Source organism: Staurois parvus, unplaced genomic scaffold (assembly GCF_062004578.1).
Source record: "Staurois parvus isolate SC_StPar_1 unplaced genomic scaffold, SC_StPar_1.0 ptg000132l, whole genome shotgun sequence".
Classification (NCBI taxonomy): Eukaryota; Metazoa; Chordata; class Amphibia; order Anura; family Ranidae; genus Staurois; species Staurois parvus.
Genome location: NW_028317928.1, coordinates 3657942 through 3678154, shown reverse-complemented (window position 1 = coordinate 3678154; position 20213 = coordinate 3657942). Strand labels below are relative to the sequence as shown.

At 43.0% G+C, this 20213-nt stretch overlaps 1 protein-coding gene and 1 long non-coding RNA gene across 2 annotated transcripts in view; both read left to right on the top strand.

Annotated features, from left to right (window-relative positions):
• LOC149466184 (uncharacterized) overlaps nt 1-20213 on the top strand; it is a 48693-nt gene that overhangs the window by 15349 nt on the left and 13131 nt on the right. The window contains 1 exon segment of the mRNA XM_089672713.1: nt 19457-19508. Within this exon segment, the coding sequence (XP_089528839.1) occupies nt 19457-19508 (52 nt within the window).
• Nucleotides 949-3004, top strand: LOC149466185 (uncharacterized). The gene is made up of 2 exons (XR_016312154.1): nt 949-2370; nt 2441-3004. It is a non-coding gene; the product is annotated as an uncharacterized LOC149466185 (long non-coding RNA).

Sequence of the window (20213 nt, the reverse complement as noted above, 5' to 3'; positions counted from 1 at the left end):
TAGAGATTTTTTTTTATTTCTTGGGAGGGTGCATGTGATCAGCACAGGGCCAACCAGCACTGTTTAGACAGAGGTCAGGGGTTCTGCACCCTCCTAGGGCAGAAAGAAAACTCCTACAAGCTTTAACCAGTGCTCTGCTGGACACTAAGTCACAAGACTACTATATACTGCTGATGATAAAAGGTATTTAGCAGTTTATATTTACTATAATGATTTCATTTCCATGTTGTGTTTACTGTGGGAGACCAGATATAGTGAATGCAGGGTCTTGGGTTTAGTAACAATTTAAAATGACCCCCCCATAACTATATCCGCTCTCCCCGGACCCCACATTCACTATATCCGCTCTCCCCGGACCCCGCATTCACTATATCCGCTCTCCCCGGACCCCGCATTCACTATATCCGCTCTCCCCGGACCCCGCATTCACTATATCCGCTCTCCCCGGACCCCGCATTCACTATATCCGCTCTCCCCGGACCCCGCATTCACTATATCCGCTCTCCCCGGACCCCGCATTCGCTATATCCGCTCTCCCCGGACCCCGCATTCTATATATCCGCTCTTCTCCGACTCCGCGTTCACTATATTCGCTCTCCCCGGACCCTGCATTCACTATATCTGGTCTCCCACAGTACACACAACATGGAAATTCAATTATTTTGGTAAATATAAACTGCTAAATACCTTTTCTCTTCAGCAGTTTATAGCAGTCTTGTGACTTCTATCAGTGTCCAGCAGAGCACTGGTTGAAGCTTGTAAGAGGATTTTTTTTTCTCCCCAGATTGTCTTATGAGGCTGCAGGACCCCTGATCTTCTGTCTGGACAGTGCTGATTGGCCCTGTGCTGATCACATGCACTCTCCCAAGAAACAAAAAAAAATGCTAGCAATATACACCAAACTGAGCATGTGCAGCTTGCCCCCAAAGCTGTGTTCTGTCATCAGATAAATCCGGACAGTAGAAGGGGAGGATCAGAGAAGACCGGGTCAAACAGCGTTTTTACACAGTGCGGAGGATTACCCCCTTAGGTTCTACAGTAAATATAACAAGCATGCGTTACTGCATCTGCAGACTGATTGTACTGTTGTGGGTTTAGTGATACTTTAAATAAATGAAATACAAAAACTGCGTAGATAGGTATTAAAAAGCAGTTCAATCATGATTTCACCTAAAATCAACAGATATTGGGGTGTTCCCTCACACCAAGTATCTTTTGGCCCCTTTCACACAAAGGGTCATATCAGGTCCACAGACTTGATTGAACCCTCCATTGACCCCTATAGACAAAAGTCCACTTACATCCTCCTACCTTCAAACCAATCTGGTCCCCTAAAAATAAAAAAAAATAATGGGAGGTGATCTGCCCCTCTCCATCTATGCAGATCAGAGGGAAGTCGGGTGTAAACGGACAGTGGAGTCTGTTTACACCCGACTGCCTATAGAGCAGAGTGGGTTCTGTCTGTGTCCACTCTGCAAAAACTGAGCGGACACGAGTCATCTGCCTGATCTGATCGGTGGACAGATCCCCTGCTGATCTAAATGGAGGCCACCGCATGGGAAAGGGGCCTTAGATACTGTGAAATTTCCTCTACTTCTTTCACGCCTCCCTTCCCAATACCATCCTTTCGCAAGTTGGCTCCAGTCGTCTTGCACCATTTTCAGTTTATATTATGGAGAATGCAGTTGGAAGAGGGACAGGTCACGGTGAGCCGGTCAAGCTGGGAATTTCATCAAGCAAGAGGAAGAAGTGAGGAATTTATCAGAACGGCATCTACCAGTAGCTGGAATACACTGTATGATGAAAAATTGTGGACGGCCAACCATCACACCTACGTGAGCTTGTTTGACCAGCCCATTCCAAAACCATGGACGTTAATATGAAGTTGTCCATCTTCTGCTGACGTAACAGCCTCCACTTTTCTTGAAAGGCTTTCCACAAGATTCTGCGGCGTATCTGAGTGTATTTGAGCCCATTTAGCCAGAAGAGCATTTGTGAGATCAGGTACCGATGTGTGATGAAAAGACCTGGCTCGCACTCTGCATATTAATTCATCCCAAAAGTGTTCAGTAGGATGAAGGTCAGGGTTCTGTGCAGACCCCTAAGGTTCCTCCTCATCAAACTGATCAGGGATCCTTGTGGAGATGGCTTTGTACACAGGAGGACAGTCATGTTGGAACAGAGAAGAACCTTCCTCAAACTGTTGCCACAAGGTTGGAGGAACATAATTGTCTAAAATGCATTTGTATGCTGTAGAATTAACATACCCTTCATAGGAAACACCTGAAATCAATAATTTGGACGGGTGGCCACATGCGTTTTGGCCTATAGGTAGGTGTTTTGGTCCACATACTTTTGGCCTATAGTTAGGTGTTGTGGTCCACATACTTTTGGCCTCTAGGTAGGTGTAACGGGCTACATACTTTTGGCCTATAGGTAGGTGTTGTGGTCCACATACTTTTGGCCTGTAGGTAGGTGTTGTGGTCCACATACTTTTGGCCTTTTGGTAGGTGTTGTGGTCCACATACTTTTGGCCTATAGGTAGGTGTAATGGCCCACATACTTTTGGCCTATAGGTAGGTGTTGTGATCCACATTCTTTTGGCCTGTAGGTAGGTGTTGTGGTCCACATACTTTTGGCCTATAGGTAAGTGTTGTGGTCCACATACTTTTGGCCTATAGGTAGGTGTAACGGTCTACATACTTTTGGTCTATAGGTAGGTGTAATGATCCACATACTTTTGGCCTGTAGGTAGGTGTTGTGGTCCACATACTTTTGGCCTGTAGGTAGGTGTAACGGTCTACATACTTTTGGCCTGTAGGTAGGTGTTGTGTTCCACATTCTTTTGGCCATATAGTTAATACATTTCTGGTGTTTTTTTTTGTTTTTTTTTGTCATGTGATGGTGAAGACCTATATGCATACTGTCCGACTCCAGGAATTTTGTTATCTTTTAAAAATTACACAGAGATGTCAACCTAATAAATTTATGACCTTTCTAAAAATTTTGTCTTTATTTATAGCGTTATATCTTTGCTTTTATTATCGGTTTGCCAAAATAATTGGAGATTTTTTTTTTTTTTTTAATGACCTTCAGACTTTTTGAACTTTTAATGTGCTGCAGGTTTACATTCCTTGCTTGCCTTTATCTGGCCCTTGGGGCACTGTTCTTCCTACTGACACTCTCACTGACACTAACAATGGGACACACAGGCTAATAAATATTGGGACATCGACACAATTCTAACATTTTTGGCTCTATACACCAACACAATGGATTTGAAATGAAACGTACAAGATGTGCTTTAACTGCAGACTGTCAGTTTTAATTTGAGGGTATTTACATCCAAATCAGGTGAACAGTTTGCATATGTGCCTCCCACTTGTTAAGGGACCAAAAGTAATGGGAAAGAATAATAATCATAAATCAAACTTTCAATTTTTAATACTTGGTTGCAAATCCTTTGCAGTCAATTACAGCCTGAAGTCTGGAACGCATAGACATCACCAGACGCTGGGTTTCATCCCTGGTGATGCTCTGCCAGGCCTCTACTGCAACTGTCTTCAGTTCCTGCTTGTTCTTGGGGCATTTTCCCTTCAGTTTTGTCTTCAGCAAGTGAAATGCATGCTCAGTCAGATTCAGGTCACGTGATTGACTTGGCCATTGCATAACATTCCACTTCTTTCCCTTAAAAAACTCTGGTTGCTTTTGCAGTATGCTTTGGGTCATTGTCCATCTGCACTGTGAAGCGGCGTCCAATGAGTTCTGAAGCATTTGGCTGAATATGAGCAGATAATATTGCCCGAAACACTTCAGAATTCATCCTGCTGCTTTTGTCAGCAGTCACATCATCAATAAATACAAGAGAACCAGATCCATTGGCAGCCATACATGCCCACGCCATGACACTACCACCACCATGCTTCACTGATGAGGTGGTATGCTTAGGATCATGAGCAGTTCCTTTCCTTCTCCATACTCTTCTCTTCCCATCACTCTGGTACAAGTTGATCTTGGTCTCATCTGTCCATAGGATGTTGTTCCAGAACTGTGAAGGCTTTTTTAGATGTCGTTTGGCAAACTCTAATCTGGCCTTCCTGTTTTTGAGGCTCACCAATGGTTTACATCTTGTGGTGAACCCTCTGTATTCACTCTGGTGAAGTTTTCTCTTGATTGTTGACACACATACACCTACCTCCTGGAGAGTGTTCTTGATCCGGCCAACTGTTGTGAAGGGTGTTTTCTTCACCAGGGAAAGAATTCTTTGGTCATCCACCACAGTTGTTTTCCGTGGTCTTCCGGGTCTTTTGGTGTTGCTGAGCTCACCGGTGCGTTTCTTCTTTTTAAGAATGTTCCAAACAGTTGTTTTGGCTACGCCTAATGTTCTTGCTATCTCTCTGATGGGTTTGTTTTGTTTTTTCAGCCTAATGATGGCTTGCTTCCCTGATAGTGACAGCTCTTTGGATCTCATCTTGAGAGTTGACAGCAACAGATTCCAAATGCAAATAGCACACTTGAAATGAACTCTGGACCTTTTATCTTCTCATTGTAATTGGGATAATGAGGGAATAACACACACCTGGCCATGGAACAGCTGGGAAGCCAATTGTCCCATTACTTTTGGTCCCTTAACAAGTGGGAGGCACGTATGCAAACTATTGTAATTCCTACACCGTTCACCTGATTTGGATGTAAATACCCTCAAATTAAAGCTGACAGTCTGCAGTTAAAGCACATCTTGTTCGTTTAATTTCAAATCCATTGTGGTGGTGTATAGAGCCAAACATTTTAGAATTTTGTCGATGTCCCAATATTTATGGACCTGACTGTGATTCCTCCCACTGTCACCAATGACAGGGGACTATTCCTCCTACTGCCACCAAGGATGGGGACGCTATTCCTCCCACTGTCACCAATGATGGGGACCCTATTCTTCCCACTGATACCTACAAAGAAGCAGTATTCCTTCCCCTGACACCAGTGATAATGGCACTATTCCTCCCACTGACACTAATGATGGGGCACTATTCCTCCCACTGACAGTAACGATGAGGCACGGTTCCTTTTACTGACACCAATGATTGAGCACTACTCCCACTGACACAAAATGGGCACTATACCTCCCCCTAATAACAAAGATGGGGCACTGTCTGGCACCTCTAAAGTCTGAAGAATAGCAAACTGGCCCTTTGTTTAGAAAACTTGGAGTCCCCTGATCTAGACCATCCATCTGAAATATTAAAGCACAGGTTAACCCAAGATTACAATATTTTTCTTCATAGTAAACCCATTCACGCTTCTACTTTACCCAACCCCTTGTACAAGAAAACATATAAAGAGGAATTCCCCCTTCAATCTCTAATGTAGCAGAGGCACACATTCCATCCATCTGGAAGTGTCCCTGTCAGGGATGCGGGTGTGACCAGAGATGTGTGTACTGACACAGGGAAACGCAAGCTTCAGATATGGTATAAATATAAGACAATTTATTAAGACTAACAATACAAACATAAAACGCAGTGCACCAAACCCCAAGCTAACACAAATACATACAACAAGGTGAAACAAACCCAAACCTAAACAGATATAGATACACAGGTACATACGCATATAGAGCACAACGTAGTCAGGCAGGCCGGGTCGATAACTATCGGGCAGGTAGGTACAGGAGGAGCAGGCGGAGAGTAGTCAGGTCACGAGCCGGGTACAGCAACTAATGGACAGGTAGGTACAGGGGGTCAGGCAGAGAATGGTCAGGGTCACAAGCCAGGGATCAAACAGGAGAAGTCAGCAGAGGTCAGGATCAGGCAGGGTCGGCAACAAGTCAGGCAGGAACAGGAATGCAGGTTACAAGATACAGGCGCCTATGGAAAAACACACACCAAGGCACAGACTGCAGGTCTGGCCATCCCTTAAATACACCACCTGCAATCAGCCCCAGGTGATGGCTAATTGCCGAAGTAAACCTCTGGTTGTTGAGAGCACCCGCTGGCCAGCCTTGTTACTGCAGCCCACAAGGCAGGTGAGTCCCACCACTATTGGCAAGTCCATTCCTGACAGTCCCTCTCCTCCCACTGTGCAATGGTTCATGAGAATTAATGAGATTATGAGAATGGAAGACAAATTTAGAAAGATCTGGTCTTAATTACAAAACCACTCAGGAGTGTAGCCTTCATATGTCCTTCACTACCCACCAAGGTGACTCTTCCTCCTTGGAGAGATTCCAGTAAATCCTTGAATGTTCTTATTCATATTCTCCATTTAGGACTTCCTCCCAACCAGGACCTCAAATGAATGGGCTGTCGTACCACGTCCCACAACAGCGCACTAGTATGTGTGACGATCGCAGCGTCAGACCCCAGCCCTTCTCACCAAACTCGTGACCGAAGGACTAGCCAATCTAAAACCGCGCTGTCATGTACGTAAAAATGCCACGCCCAGCTGCACCCTGCACAAAGATTTTCCAGCTAATGGACTACAATCTGTGTGCCTGAGCGATTGTTACTGGGTCAGGTTAATTACGCAATTAACCCTTCACACTGCCACTACCTCCTTTTTGTACAGAGAAAGAAGAAACTCGGCAATATTAGCAGTAACACTATGATGTTTGAATAATTGTCTGTATACCACTGTCACCGCAGGCAGAGATATACCGAAGTATAAAACACACACACAGTAACGCTCTTTAGAGGCAGGAATTCGTAGTTTGCATTAAAGGCATTAGAAACAGTTCAACACTTTCAGAAAGTAAGATTTATTATTAAATGGTCAAAAGGGTGCAATAAAAATATTTACAGAAAAAGATGTAGCCAATATATATATAAAAATGCAGGGACAATAGCACAGCAAAGAGATAACAGAAAGGAATTTAGAGGGTTAAAGTACTTCCCAGTCAGCCTTGGTTTAAGCAGATCAGGTTTCATGAGCCCTAAAGGATTTCTTGTATCCCACTGTCAGTTTCGATGTTAAAACAGGAGACTCCTTAACTCTTCACACACACACCAACTCCAAGCATAACAGGCTTTTTCAGGGATCTCAGCAGGGTGTCTCCTTACAGCAGAGAACCAATTGCCTCATTTGGGGAGGGGTGTTGGGGCAGACACCCAAGCTAGAACAAAAATCCCTCATAGCTTATATTATGGCCCATAACTTTTCCTAGGTACATGTAACATTACACCCATGGGTAGATTAATACGTAGAATCTTCTGCTGAATGTCTACATATGACATACAGTTGTGTTCAAAATAATAGCAGTCAGACATCACTAACCTGATCAATCACTGTTTTTGGTAGAAATGATATTTCTACATGGAAAATAATTTACTAGCAGGTGTAGTAGAGTAATAGAAATCCAACAGACCCAACAGTCATGACATGCATGCTGCTGATTCTGTGTAATTGAATCACTAATTGAAGGGGGCATGTTCAAAATAATAGCAGTGTGGAGTTCTATTAGTGAGGTCATTCATTCTTTGAAAAACAGGTGGCAATTATTGCCCTTATTTAAGGAAGGAAGGCAGCAAATGTTGTACATGCTGGTTACAGTGCATTTCTCTCTGAAATTCTGAGGAAAATGGGTCGTTCCAGACATTGTTCAGAAGAACAGCATACCTTGATTAAAAAGTTGATTGGAGAGGGGAAAACATATAAAGAAGTGCAGAAAATGATAGGCTGCTCAGCTAAAATGATCGCAAATGCTTTAAAATAACTACCAAAACCTGAAAGACGTGGAAGAAAGTGAAAAACTACCATTCGAATGGATAGAAGAATAGCCAAAATGGCAAGGACTCAAAATGCCAACAATCAGCTCCAGGAAGATCAAAGAACGTCTCAAGTTACCTGTGAGTACTGTTACAATTAGAAGACGCCTATGTGAAGCCAAGCTATCTGCAAGAAGCCCCCGCAAAGTCCCACTGTTGAAAAAAAGACATGTGCTGAAGAGGTTACAATTTGCCAAAGAGCACATTGACTGGCCTAAAGAGAAATGGCGCAACATTTTGTGGACTGATGAAAGTAAGATTGTTCTTTTTGGGTCTAGTGGCCGGAGACAGTTTGTCAGACGACCCCCAAACACTGAATTCAAGCCACAGTACACTGTGAAGACAGTGAAGCATGGTTGCGCAAGCATCATGATATGGGGATGTTTCTCATACTATGGTGTTGGGCCTATTTATCGCATACCAGGGATCATGGATCAGTTTGAATACATCAGAATACTTGAAGAGGTCATGCTGCCTTATGCTGAAGAGGAAATGCCCTTGAAATGGGTGTTCCAACAAGACAACGACCCCAAACACACCAGTAAATGTGCAACATCTTGGTTGCAGACCAACAAGATTGACGTTATGGAGTGGCCAGCCCAATCCCCGGATCTTAATCCAATAGAAAACTTGTGGGGTGACATCAAAAATGCCGTTTCTGAGGCAAAACCAAGAAATAGAGAACTGTGGAATGTAGTCCAATCATCCTGGGCTGGAATACCTGTTCACAGGTGCCAGAAGTTGGTTGACTCCATGCAACACAGATATACAGCAGTTCTCAGAAACAGTGCTTATACAACTAAAAATTAAGTGATTCAAAGGAAAGCAAAATCTTCAAACATTTTTCAGTTTATATAGTGAATGTTTGAGTTTGTAAAGATGAATACAAACACTGCTATTTTTTTTAACAGTCTAATATTCACTTTTCTTCAATTTTTTTTAGAGGAACAACAGAAATTTGATATATTTTTCTTCATGTTTTGATTTGGAATAGAATGTGTAGTGTTCCCAATGCATTTGTGTGTATGGAAATAAAAGCTATTAGAAGGATTTTAAGCTTTATTCACTTTTTTCAACACACTGCTATTATTTTGAACACAACTGTACCTGCTGGGATGGTTAAGATCTTATTTTCTGCTGACCTGTTGATCTCAGCTAGGTGATGTAATATATCAAATGATTTGTATTAAAGTGAGCCATCCGAATATGTGCTCCATGTTTGTGTGATTATGTCCTACGTGAAGATATCAACTTATATGAAAAAGTAAGTTTTTAAAAGTAAGTCTGTTTTTACAACCCCTTGGAAGGTCTTTTGAAGTTCAGTGAGGGACTTGGTTTACACTTTTACGATATCCCAGATTGCACAGCTAACAGACAGCTAGGCCCCAGCTCCGTTGGGGGTTCTATAGCACTGGAGCTCCCCTGCTGTGCCTTGACTGCCTGTGACCTCTGTCATCACCCAGACCATATGTCACTCAACAGAGAGGGAGGGGGGATGATTGGAGGAGAAAGGCTGCTTTGGGAGGGGGAGAGATGATGCAACATGGAAGGGTTCTTAACAAAATGGAGGACCGCGTCCATCTCTGTGTGCATGATTGCTACAGTGTGAACCGAGCGTTAAACACAAACTGTCTCTGATGCTAGAGAGATAGCAGTGGCACACCATCACTGGGATATGCACTCACTAATGTCATTGGATTCCTCCTTCCAATAACTTGCAGACACCTATCCAGTGAATTCTCCAGACCAGTTCCTTGGTCAGCCCTTGCAGATTTCAGTAGAATTGGCCCCCCCAGCTAGTATAAATGGAACCTCAATGAGCAGTAGAAAAGTAGAGCTGGACTGCCCGGAAGGGCAACAGCCCTTCAGGCTGGGACCACCTCCTCCCGGAAAAGAACCCCTCTGCTCCAGGCCTCTATTTATGCCCCCACAGCCACCTTCTGAGCACCCTCCCCCAGGGATTGGCTGGGATCACATAAATATTCACACTGTAAATTTGACTTTCCCAGCCAGCCCACTGTCTTCTAGAACCACACAGAAGGCAAGGTCAAACCCAAAGCCTGTGCAACTGAGAGCAGACCAGAGTAATCACAAGCAGCTCCACTAATTACAGGAGTCCCTCCCTCCTTGTCTTTGCCCCTGCTGTGGCCTGAGATTGTGTAGACCAGTTGTTGCCACATCTGCTGAGCATGCTTCAGTTTTAGTTCCCTTCTAAGTTCACTTTCTCCTTTTTCTCATCTGGGCAGCCCATGTGACACACATGTAGGCGTAAACACAGTTGTAAACAACAGTCCCCTCCCATCTCCATATCCTTACCAATAGGTAAGCACTATGGGGGCAGGATATTTCTTAGTCGTACAGTACAGGACACAGAATCTTTAGTATTTACCATGGGTTATATGGGGCTAACTTCAGATGATTGAAAACTGGCAAAAAAAGCCCTCACTCTTTCTGCTAGTGTCTTATATACTGTACCTTGGCACAGCATAGCAACTACCTATATCTGCATGTTTAGCTGCCTACAGTGCTTTGCACAACAGGCCTTCCGTCCCTCTCCACAACAGCAAGGGTCATAAAGCCCCCTCTGGGGCCTCACTAGCCGAGACTACCACACCTTCAAGAGAGGTGGTAGTTTATCTTTGCAGGGCCCTAGTAGCCTGTGTTGGGATGACTGCCCCCAATCTGATTCCCTGCCTTCCTCTGGGCACTCCACTGGCTAGTTAGCCATGCACCTGTCCTCCTTTTTGATCAAGAGAGGAATTTTTTTTGCCACAATGTCTGCTTTCATGGGCATAATTTAGATCCCTAATAAAGGCTTTTGAAACAAGGGGGTCAAAAGATTTTCCCTTCAGTCTCCCCTCCTGAGTCTGTCTTTGCCCTTGATGCAGCCATGTTAACAGAGAAGGTGGTAAATTAGGTTGACCCCCTCTCCTTTTGGAGGAGCCAAACCAGGATGGGATGCCTTTGGCTGACATTTCAGTAGACAAGAGGTTAAAAGCCTTCTTTAATGCTCACTTCTCCTTAGCAGGCCCCTCCATGCAGCCTTTAGTTGACAGTTTGTGCAGCCTTTTCTGCCTGGACTAAACACATGGCCCAATATCCTAGTTCAATCCCAATGGATGCTTGGTGGCCTTATGCTAATGCATTAAAGACTTGGCAGATACACTTCGCCAGATCTCCAGGATGAGTATTTTCTTCCTGAATGCAACGATCATTTGGCTTAAATACTGGTCAATGGAACTCCCATTAATAATCATGTTGAATGGCTGCTTTTTGAAGGTAAACACCTGTTTGGCCCTATGACAGACCCAACTGGAAAAGGTTTTTTTGGAGGGGACTATGGGCTAGCCTTCTACCCACTGATTATGGCCCATGGAGGAGACCAGGGATTTTGTCTGCTTCTCCTGGTCAGAGCATGGAGAAGGGTTCATTTCAGCTTCTGATCCCATGGAGAGAGCAGATCATTCTCCAATGATGGACAACAACGTGGTGAACGCTGAGAGCGAGGCTTGGATTAATTCTCTGAATAAAGACATTAAAGCTTTCCTTCTGGAGTGGATGGAAAGTTATTGTACAGGTTAATGGGCAGAAGAAATATGGGTCCTCCTACAGACTGGGTTGGAGAAGCTCCTCCATTTGGGAATGAAATATTTATCAACAATCTCCCTCAAGAAATGTATGAAGATAAAATAATTCCACCTTATCTTGTGAAGACATTTCTTGTGGATGGATGCACCTTGAATACTGTAAGTATATCATAAATCACAGGGAGTAAGAGTATTCTCCTCCCCCAGAAAAAGAAGACGCATAGGCTTTCCACTTTTGCGGTTAGGTCCCTCTAACCTCCAGTTCCAAATCTTAAGCTGGCCATACATGGATCAAAGTTTGGCTGGTTCAGACGGGAAATGGCCACATTTTGATCCATTTATGGCCACTGCTTTTGAACAGAAGTTGATTTACAGATTGATTTCTGTTCAACCACCCTGTTGGACATAGACTGCAACACTGATTAGTGTATTCTGGGCGGGGGGGGGGAATCTCCCCGATGTCAGAATACAAAGACACTGCAGAGAGGATTCCCCCATCCACTCCGAATGTGTAATAACAAACAAAACAGAGGGCGCACTGGCCTAGTGCATTGTCCTTAAAATGCGGCTTTATTGTGTAGAAAGGTAAGTATTATACTCACAAAGTAGGCTACAAATACCAGCTCATTGCATGGAAACAGCATCATCCAATCTACAGTGCTTCCTAAGGTAACAGGACGATGGTGTCTAAACAGGCTGACACATTTCGAGGATTCTTCCTCAGAGCCATGGATGGGGGAATCAGGCCAGTTTTTTGAGTTGAGTGCATTACCACACTACAAATTAATGCAAGTAAAGTGTTACTGCACTGTGGTGCAATTAATCTTGAATGACACCCCAACACATTAAGGCTCTGGTCTCCAAACTGCAGCCTGGGGGCCAGATGCCTTGGGGCACTATTCCTCCCGCTGATAAGAGACTTTACCAACTGACATCAACAATGGGGCACCATTTCTCCCACTGACACCAACAATGGGGCATTATTCCTCCCAATGAAACCATTGATGGGGCACTATTCCTCCCACTGATACCATCGATGGGGAACTATTCCTCCCACTGATATCAATGATGGGGCACTATTCCTCCCACTGATACCATCGATGGGGAACTATTCCTCCCACTGATACCATCGATGGGGAACTATTCCTACCAATGATACCGTTGACAGGGAACTATTCCTCCCAATGAAACCATCGATGGGGAACTATTCCTCCTACTGAAACCATTAATGGGGAACTTATCCTATCAATGATACCATCGATGGGTCACTATTCCTCTCACTGATAGCATTGATGGGGAACTATTCCTCCCACTGATACCATCGATGGGGAACTATTCCTCCCACTGATACAATCGATGGGGAACTATTCCTCCTACTGATACCATCGATGGGGAACTATTCCACTGATACCATCGATGGGAAACTATTCCTCCCACTGATACCATCGATGGGGAACTATTCCTCCCACTGAAACCATTGTTGGGGCATTATTGCTCCCACTGACACCATCGATGGGGAACTATTCCTCCCGATGATACTATTGATGGGGAACTATTCCTTCCACTGATAGCATCGATGGGGAACTATCCCTCCCAATGATACCATCGATGGGGAACTATTCCTCCCAATGAAACCATTGATGGGGAATTATTCCTCCCAATGAAACCATCGATGGGGAACTATTCCTCCCACTGATACCATCGATGTGGAACTATTCCTCCCAATGATATAATCGATGGGGAACTATTCCTCCCACTGATACCATTGATGGGGAACTTATTGTACCAATGATACCGTCGATGGGTCACTATTCCTCCAGCTGATACAATTGATGGGGAACTATTCCTCCCACTGATACCGTCGATGGGGAACTATTCCTCTAACTGACACCGTCGATGGGGAACTATTCCTCCCACTGATTCCATCGATGGGGAACTATTCCTCCCACTGATACCATCGATGGGGAACTATTCCTCCCACTGATACCATTGATGGGGAACTATTCCTCCCACTGACACCATCGATAGGGAACTATTCCACTGATACCATCGATGGGGAACTATTCCTCCCACTGACACCATTGTTGGGGCACGATTCCTCCAACTGCTATCGCCGATGGGGAACTATTTCTCCCAATGATACTATCGATGGGGAACTATTCCTTCCACTGATACCATCGATGAGGCATTATTGCTCCCACTGACACCATCGATGGGGAACTATTCCTCCCGATGATACTATCGATGAGGAACTATTCCTTCCACTGATAGCATCGATGGGGAACTATCCCTCCCAATGATACCATCGATGGGGAACTATTCCTCCCAATGAAACCATCGATGGGGAACTATCCCTCCAACTAATACCAATGATGGGGCACTATCGCTCCCACTGATACCATCGATGGGGAACTATTCCTCCCACTGATACCAATGATGGGTTACTATTCCTCCCACTGATACCAATGATGGGGTACTATTCCTCCCACTGATACCATCGATGGGGAACTATTCCTACCAATGATACCGTTGACAGGGAACTATTCCTCCCAATGAAACCATCGATGGGGAACTATTCCTCCCACTGATACCATCGATGGGAACTATTCCACCCACTGATACCAATGATGGGGCACTATTCCTCCCACTGATACCATTGACACCCCAACACATTAAGGCTCTGGTCTCCAAACTGCAGCCTGGGGGCCAGATGCCTTGGGGCAATATTCCTCCCGCTGATACGAGACTTTGCCAACTGACATCAACAATGGGGCACCATTGTACTATTCCTCCCACTGATACCATCGATAGGGAACTATTCCTACCAGTGATACAATTGATGGGGAACTATTCCTCCTAATGAAACCATCGATGGGGCACTATTCCTCCCACTGATACCATCGATGTGGAACTATTCCTCCCAATGATACCATCGATGGGGAACTATTCCTCCCACTGATACCATCGATGTGGAACTATTCCTCCCAATGATATAGTCGATGGGGAACTATTCCTCCCACTGATACCATTGATGGGGAACTTATCCTACCAATGATACCATCGATGGGTCATTATTCCTCCCACTGATACCATCGATGGGGAACTATTCCTCCAACTGACACCGTCGATGGGGAACTATTCCGCCACATAATACCAAGTGTGCTGATGTTTTCTCCCCCTGATGCTAGGAAAGTTTCCACTCCTGCTGGCCACAGCCAGCCCTCCTAAAGACTAAAGAACGATAAACTAGCCCTTTGTTTATAAAGTTTGGTGACCCCTAACTAAAGGTAATAGACCTGTGTTGTAGGATGTCACAATGCATGGTAGGCCTCGTTCACACAATGTTTCAGCAGTGGCTAATATCGGTTTGTGGAAGTAATTGCACATGGAACCTGATGTTAGTGAGTTGTAGGAGAGTAGCTGCCATTAAGTGCCTGGTCACACCGGGTGCGACTTGCCTTGTGATTTTCTATGCCATGCAGTTTCAAATTGCATGGTAAGTCGTACCCTATTATCCGCAATTAAAGCAGTCATATCGGTGCGATTCCGACTTGGTCCACGTACCAATGCGTTTTGCAGCCCATTCAGATGAAAGGGCTGTCAAAACGGACCGCACGGGACCGTGCACTAAATGCCACTATAGGTATTGACACGCCTCCTTACACCCAGTCTGTCCAGACAGTTTGGTCACCTGCTGACTTGGCACCATCCACAGGCAGCTTAACTCTTTAATAAGAAACAGAAGTTCAATCCAACGCAATTTTACTTCAACTAATTGCAGTACAGAGGAAGTTTTGTCATCTTTTGAAGTGTAAGAAGACAAAGGGGAGATTTACTAAAACTGGAGCACTCAGAATCTGATGCAGCTGTGAATGGTAGCCAATCAGCTTCTAGGTTTTATTGGCGAAGATTAATTGAACAAAAGACGAAAAAAAAATTTCTTTTCTGATCGGTTTGTTAAATTACTCATTTTGTCTCGTTGCATTTAGAACAAAATTTGTTTCATCTATTCGTTTTCAACTGAATTCAATTTTTCCCAATGGATTTGAAATATTTGAATCGAATTAGAATAGAAAATATTGAACTGATCCAAATTCATTGTGAAGAATAACTGGTTCTATTCTATTCAAAATTTGAATTTTGGAAGATGGTTATATTCTTTCTATTCTATTTTTTTTCTATTCTATTCTTTTATTTTCTATTATTTTCCATTCTGTTATATTATTTATTTTCTTTTCTGTTCCTTTATTTTCTATTCTATTTTATTCCATGCTTTTATTTTCTATCTTATTCTATTCTGATGTATTTTACTCTATTAATTTTTATTCCAATCTATTCTGTTCTATTATTTTTTAAATTAAAATTTTGGAAGACAGCTATTCTATTCTGGCTTTTTTATATTCTATTCCTTTACTTTATGTTCTCTTTATTCTGTTCTTTTATTTTCTATTTTATTCTGTACTGTTTTACTCTTATCTATTCCTTTAGTTTCTTTTCAATTGTATTCTGTTCTTTTATTTTCTATTCTGTGCTGTTCTACTGTATTAATTTCTACTGTTTTATTCTATTCTTTTAAAACTTTGAATTTCAGAAGACAGCTATATTCTTTCTTTTCTATTCCTTTATTTTCTATTTTATTTTTTCTAGTCTATTTTATTCATTTATTTCAGGTACTTATATAGCGCCATCAATTTACGCAGCGCTTTACATATATATTGTACATTACCATCAGTCCCTAACCCTCAAGGGGCATACAATCTAAGGTCCCTAACTCACATTCATACATACACACACTCGGGACAATTTAGACAGGAGCTAATTCACCTACCAGCATGTCTTTGGAGTGTGGAAGGAAACCAGAGTACCCGGAGGAAACCCACACAGGCACAGGGAGAACATGCAAACTCCAGGCAGGAGGTGCCGTGGCTGGGATTCGAACCAACAAACCGAGCATTGCCAGGCGGAAGTGCTAACCATTTAGCCACTGTGCTGCCAAAATTACATTTTTGGAAGACGGCTATATTCTTATACGCATAGTTTTTGAAGGAAATCAGTCATAGTCAGCAATATGTTTACATTTCAATTTTGTTTTCGAATTCGATTCCTATTTAAATTCAATTTAAATTTGATTAAAATTTTGGATGAAGTTTCATTATTTCTATTCTGTTTTATGCTGTTCTACTCTATTCTTTTCTAGTCTATTCTGTTTTATTCTAGTCTTTTCAAAAATCGAATTTCGTAAGACGGCTATATTCTTTCTATTCTATTCCTTTATTTTCTATTTTATTCTTTTATTTTCGACTCTATTTTTTCTATTCTATTCTGTTTTATTCTACTCTTTTCTCTTCAACATTCGACTTTTGGAAGACGGCTATATTCTAACACTGATACGCATAGTCTTTGAAGGAAATCAGTCATAGTCAGCAATATGTTTACATTTCGATTTTGTTTTTGAATTCGATTCTTTTTTAAATTCAATTCAAACTTCAGATGAAGTTTCGTTATTTCGGATTATTTTAAATTCGTTATTACTTTCGGAATCTCCTAATAACAACAAATGTTGTCCAAAACAAGCTGAAGTTTAAAGCTGGTTGGTTACTATGCACAGCTGCACCAGATTTCCCCCAATAATTTTCCTAAGCCCTGTCTCTGTGAATGAATAACACTTACTGAGGAAACATGGGGGAAATAGAGAGGGTCTAGCTGGCACTAAACTAACCAGCACTAAACAGGAGGAGAGGACAGAGGAAGATACCAAAATCACTGTAGTAAACAAGTTATAGTTTCCCAGAAACCACCATTAGATGTCAGCATACTACAGAAAAGTGATAACTAACTCAATACAAGGCATAAAAAATATGAAAGTGGGGCAGGCCATTCACAGCGCCAGAAGACAGTGTTCAGCACTTTGAGGAGGCAGAGAAGATCTTTGCCACAAGCAGCTGACTGCAGGTATAGGGATACACTTCATTCGGCATAGCTAATGAGTTTGGTGCTGTACTCCCCCCACAAAAAAAAAAGTAAAATAAACTTCAGTTTTCAGTTGTACCTTTTGTCACATGACGACCAGCCCACCTATAGCTTGTGTTATTATTTTTAGCATGATTATCAATACAGTGACCCCCCCCAAGCCAAGCGAATGGACAATCCTCCAGAGTAGACATGAACAGAGAGATGCCTATTCCAGCCACCACTAGAGGCCAACAGTCTGCCATTTCAAAGGAAGGGCTGTCTCCAGTTCAGGAGGAAGACCTGTCCCCAGTTTAAGGAGAGGCAGTGGCTATTTTGTTGTAGTGCAGCTATTTATTTTAGCTGCTGTACTGTGTTTATATAGCTAGAAGTATTATAACTACAGCAGAGCTGAAATGTTTATCCCTGGTAAAATTTTGTGTTGACAGAAAAGACGTTTAAGTAGCTTTTTGTGTTTAGCTCTCGTTACTGGAGGGTTAGCGTCCATTTTTTTGTAGCCCAATGATAGGGACAGGAAGAAATTCTATCAGTAAGAGAATCCTACTGGAGGGGGTGCAAGCCTTGAGAGTGTGTGCCCAGTGAAGAGGAGGTAATAATGTCTTCTTATTATGAGAGAAGGGGGTCCCAGCACTGTGTGTGGACTGGATGGGGGGGATCATATCACCTCCACACATCCTCATCTTTCTGCAAGTCCTCTGATGTGGAGAACATTGAATGGGAAGACCCTCTGGGGTGGATGATGTTGGTAACAAATCTTTCAGAAGTAATATAGTATAGTATATCCTAGACCCCTTGTTCCCCCTTTGGAACACATAGGTCCCTTTTTTGTATAGATTCGAGAGATCTTTTGAATTAAATACCCTATTTATCTACCAACGGCAAAGGGTGACATTGCTCATTTTCTGCTGTACACCGCAAATGTGAACACCAGCAACCATCCACTGGTGTCTTTAGTGCCCCAAGGACAGTCATAGGAGATCTCTGTACTTGTGTTCCCAATTCCGCCTACCCGTTGCAATCATTCTAAGGGAAGCCGAACTTCTTTTCCTTTGTTATATTTTGCTGACGATGAAAAAACATTACCACCACGGTGGATGGGTTGTGGCTGCTCACCTTAACCCTGGTCATACCTATGATGATAAATGAACACGCATAGATGTGAATGCTTCAAGCAGCCTTTTGCTAGAGAAGATGAAAATCGATTTGGTTGAACTTTCCACCATGACCAAGCACCTGATGTGTATGTGATTGCTCTGGACCACTAGAAATGAGAGTTGATTCTGATGGATCTACCTTAAAGTGATTTTTCTTTCAAAGAAACAGATCCATGGTTGAGATATAGTATAGGTGGACCCTGTTCTAGTCCTAGGCCGCTGCTGTAATAACAAAAAAGGAAGCGCTCGCGAGATGGTAAAACATTCCGCAAAATAATTCTTAGGTGTGCTCTGAGGAGCGCCGACAGTTCATCTCATTTGAAAGCCTTTTTGAAACATTTATTGGTTAACAGCAGTCTTTCTCAGCCTTTTGGTCCAGAAGAACTCTTTACAGGTCTTGGGGAACCCATGCTAAAACCAATTTATTGGTGGTCAGTGGTGAAAATCCCACTTACATTGGTGGCCAGTAGCAAGAATATCACATTTAGTGTTGGTCAGAATGCCCCCCTTATACACAGCTAAAAAAAATATTGGTATCATACCGCTGGCTCTGCTAGGTGGTGTTGGCCCCAGAACTGTGCAGGCACAGTCAGATAGAAGGTCAATCAACCACAGCTCAAGGAAACCCTAGCAATCTCTGGAGGAACCCTAGGGTTCCATGGAACTCTGGCTCAGAATAGAAGGAGCATCAGGGCTTGAGCAGTCGATGTTTATAAATTCACTACAGGATGCACTAGGGGACCTATGTTGAGGCTTGATGAGGACTAGTGCCTTCTGACAGCACTAAAGGCAGCTGACCTGGACCAATATTTTTTTTCAATTATCATCTATCGGTTGAAACAATCTCTTTGTTCAAACACCTCCGAATCACTGAATCCATCGTTATTTTGTCCAGTCGCTCCATTACATGTATGGCCAATATTAGAGTTACGAGAAGTTCATAGGTGACTTTCCCAATGATGTCCATGTCCTCTGTATTCCTAAGATTCCACAGTGGAACATCAAAACATCCCTCAAGATAATCAGTTTTCAAATAGGTATATATTAAAGAAAACACAATGGGCCCCTCTAAGTGCAGTATTAAGAAATAATTTAATAATCCATACATAAAACACTCACATGTGTGAAGAAGATAAAAAGCCTGGAATTAGATGGGAACCATAGCCACTGTTTAGATGGTATGGTGGGGTCGGCATCCAGGGTCCAATGGAGCCTAAACCAGGGTGGATGTCAGCGTTGCACGGAGGCACCAGCTCCCAGGGAGGGAGAGGACCGTGGAACCAGAAGTGATGTTGGGGAAAACCACTGTGGAACGCAAGAAACCGGAAGTGGCATCAAGGGGATGGATCCATAGCCTTGGTAATGCATTTTGGAGCACCAATCAGCTCCTTTGTCAATTTGTTTAATATATTCATAAATATTTTTGTAAATATATTAAAGTGGAACTAAACCCACCTATACTTTGCAGCCAAGGAAGCTGCCATCTTAGCCTCTGTTTGATCTGCAGTTGCCATGGTGCTGCACATCAGTTCTGATGATCAGTTATGACGCCATCCATTTGATGACTTGATAGTTTGGTTAAGCGAAAAAGCAAATGTGACAGTTATCATTCACGACACGCCCTAATTTTTTTTCCCCTGGAAAACTGTTAAATCTATGGCTTTAGTTCCACTTTAAATTGACACAAAATGGATTGGACACAGCAGAATGTGTATAGAAGATGCCCTAAATTATTGCCCTGA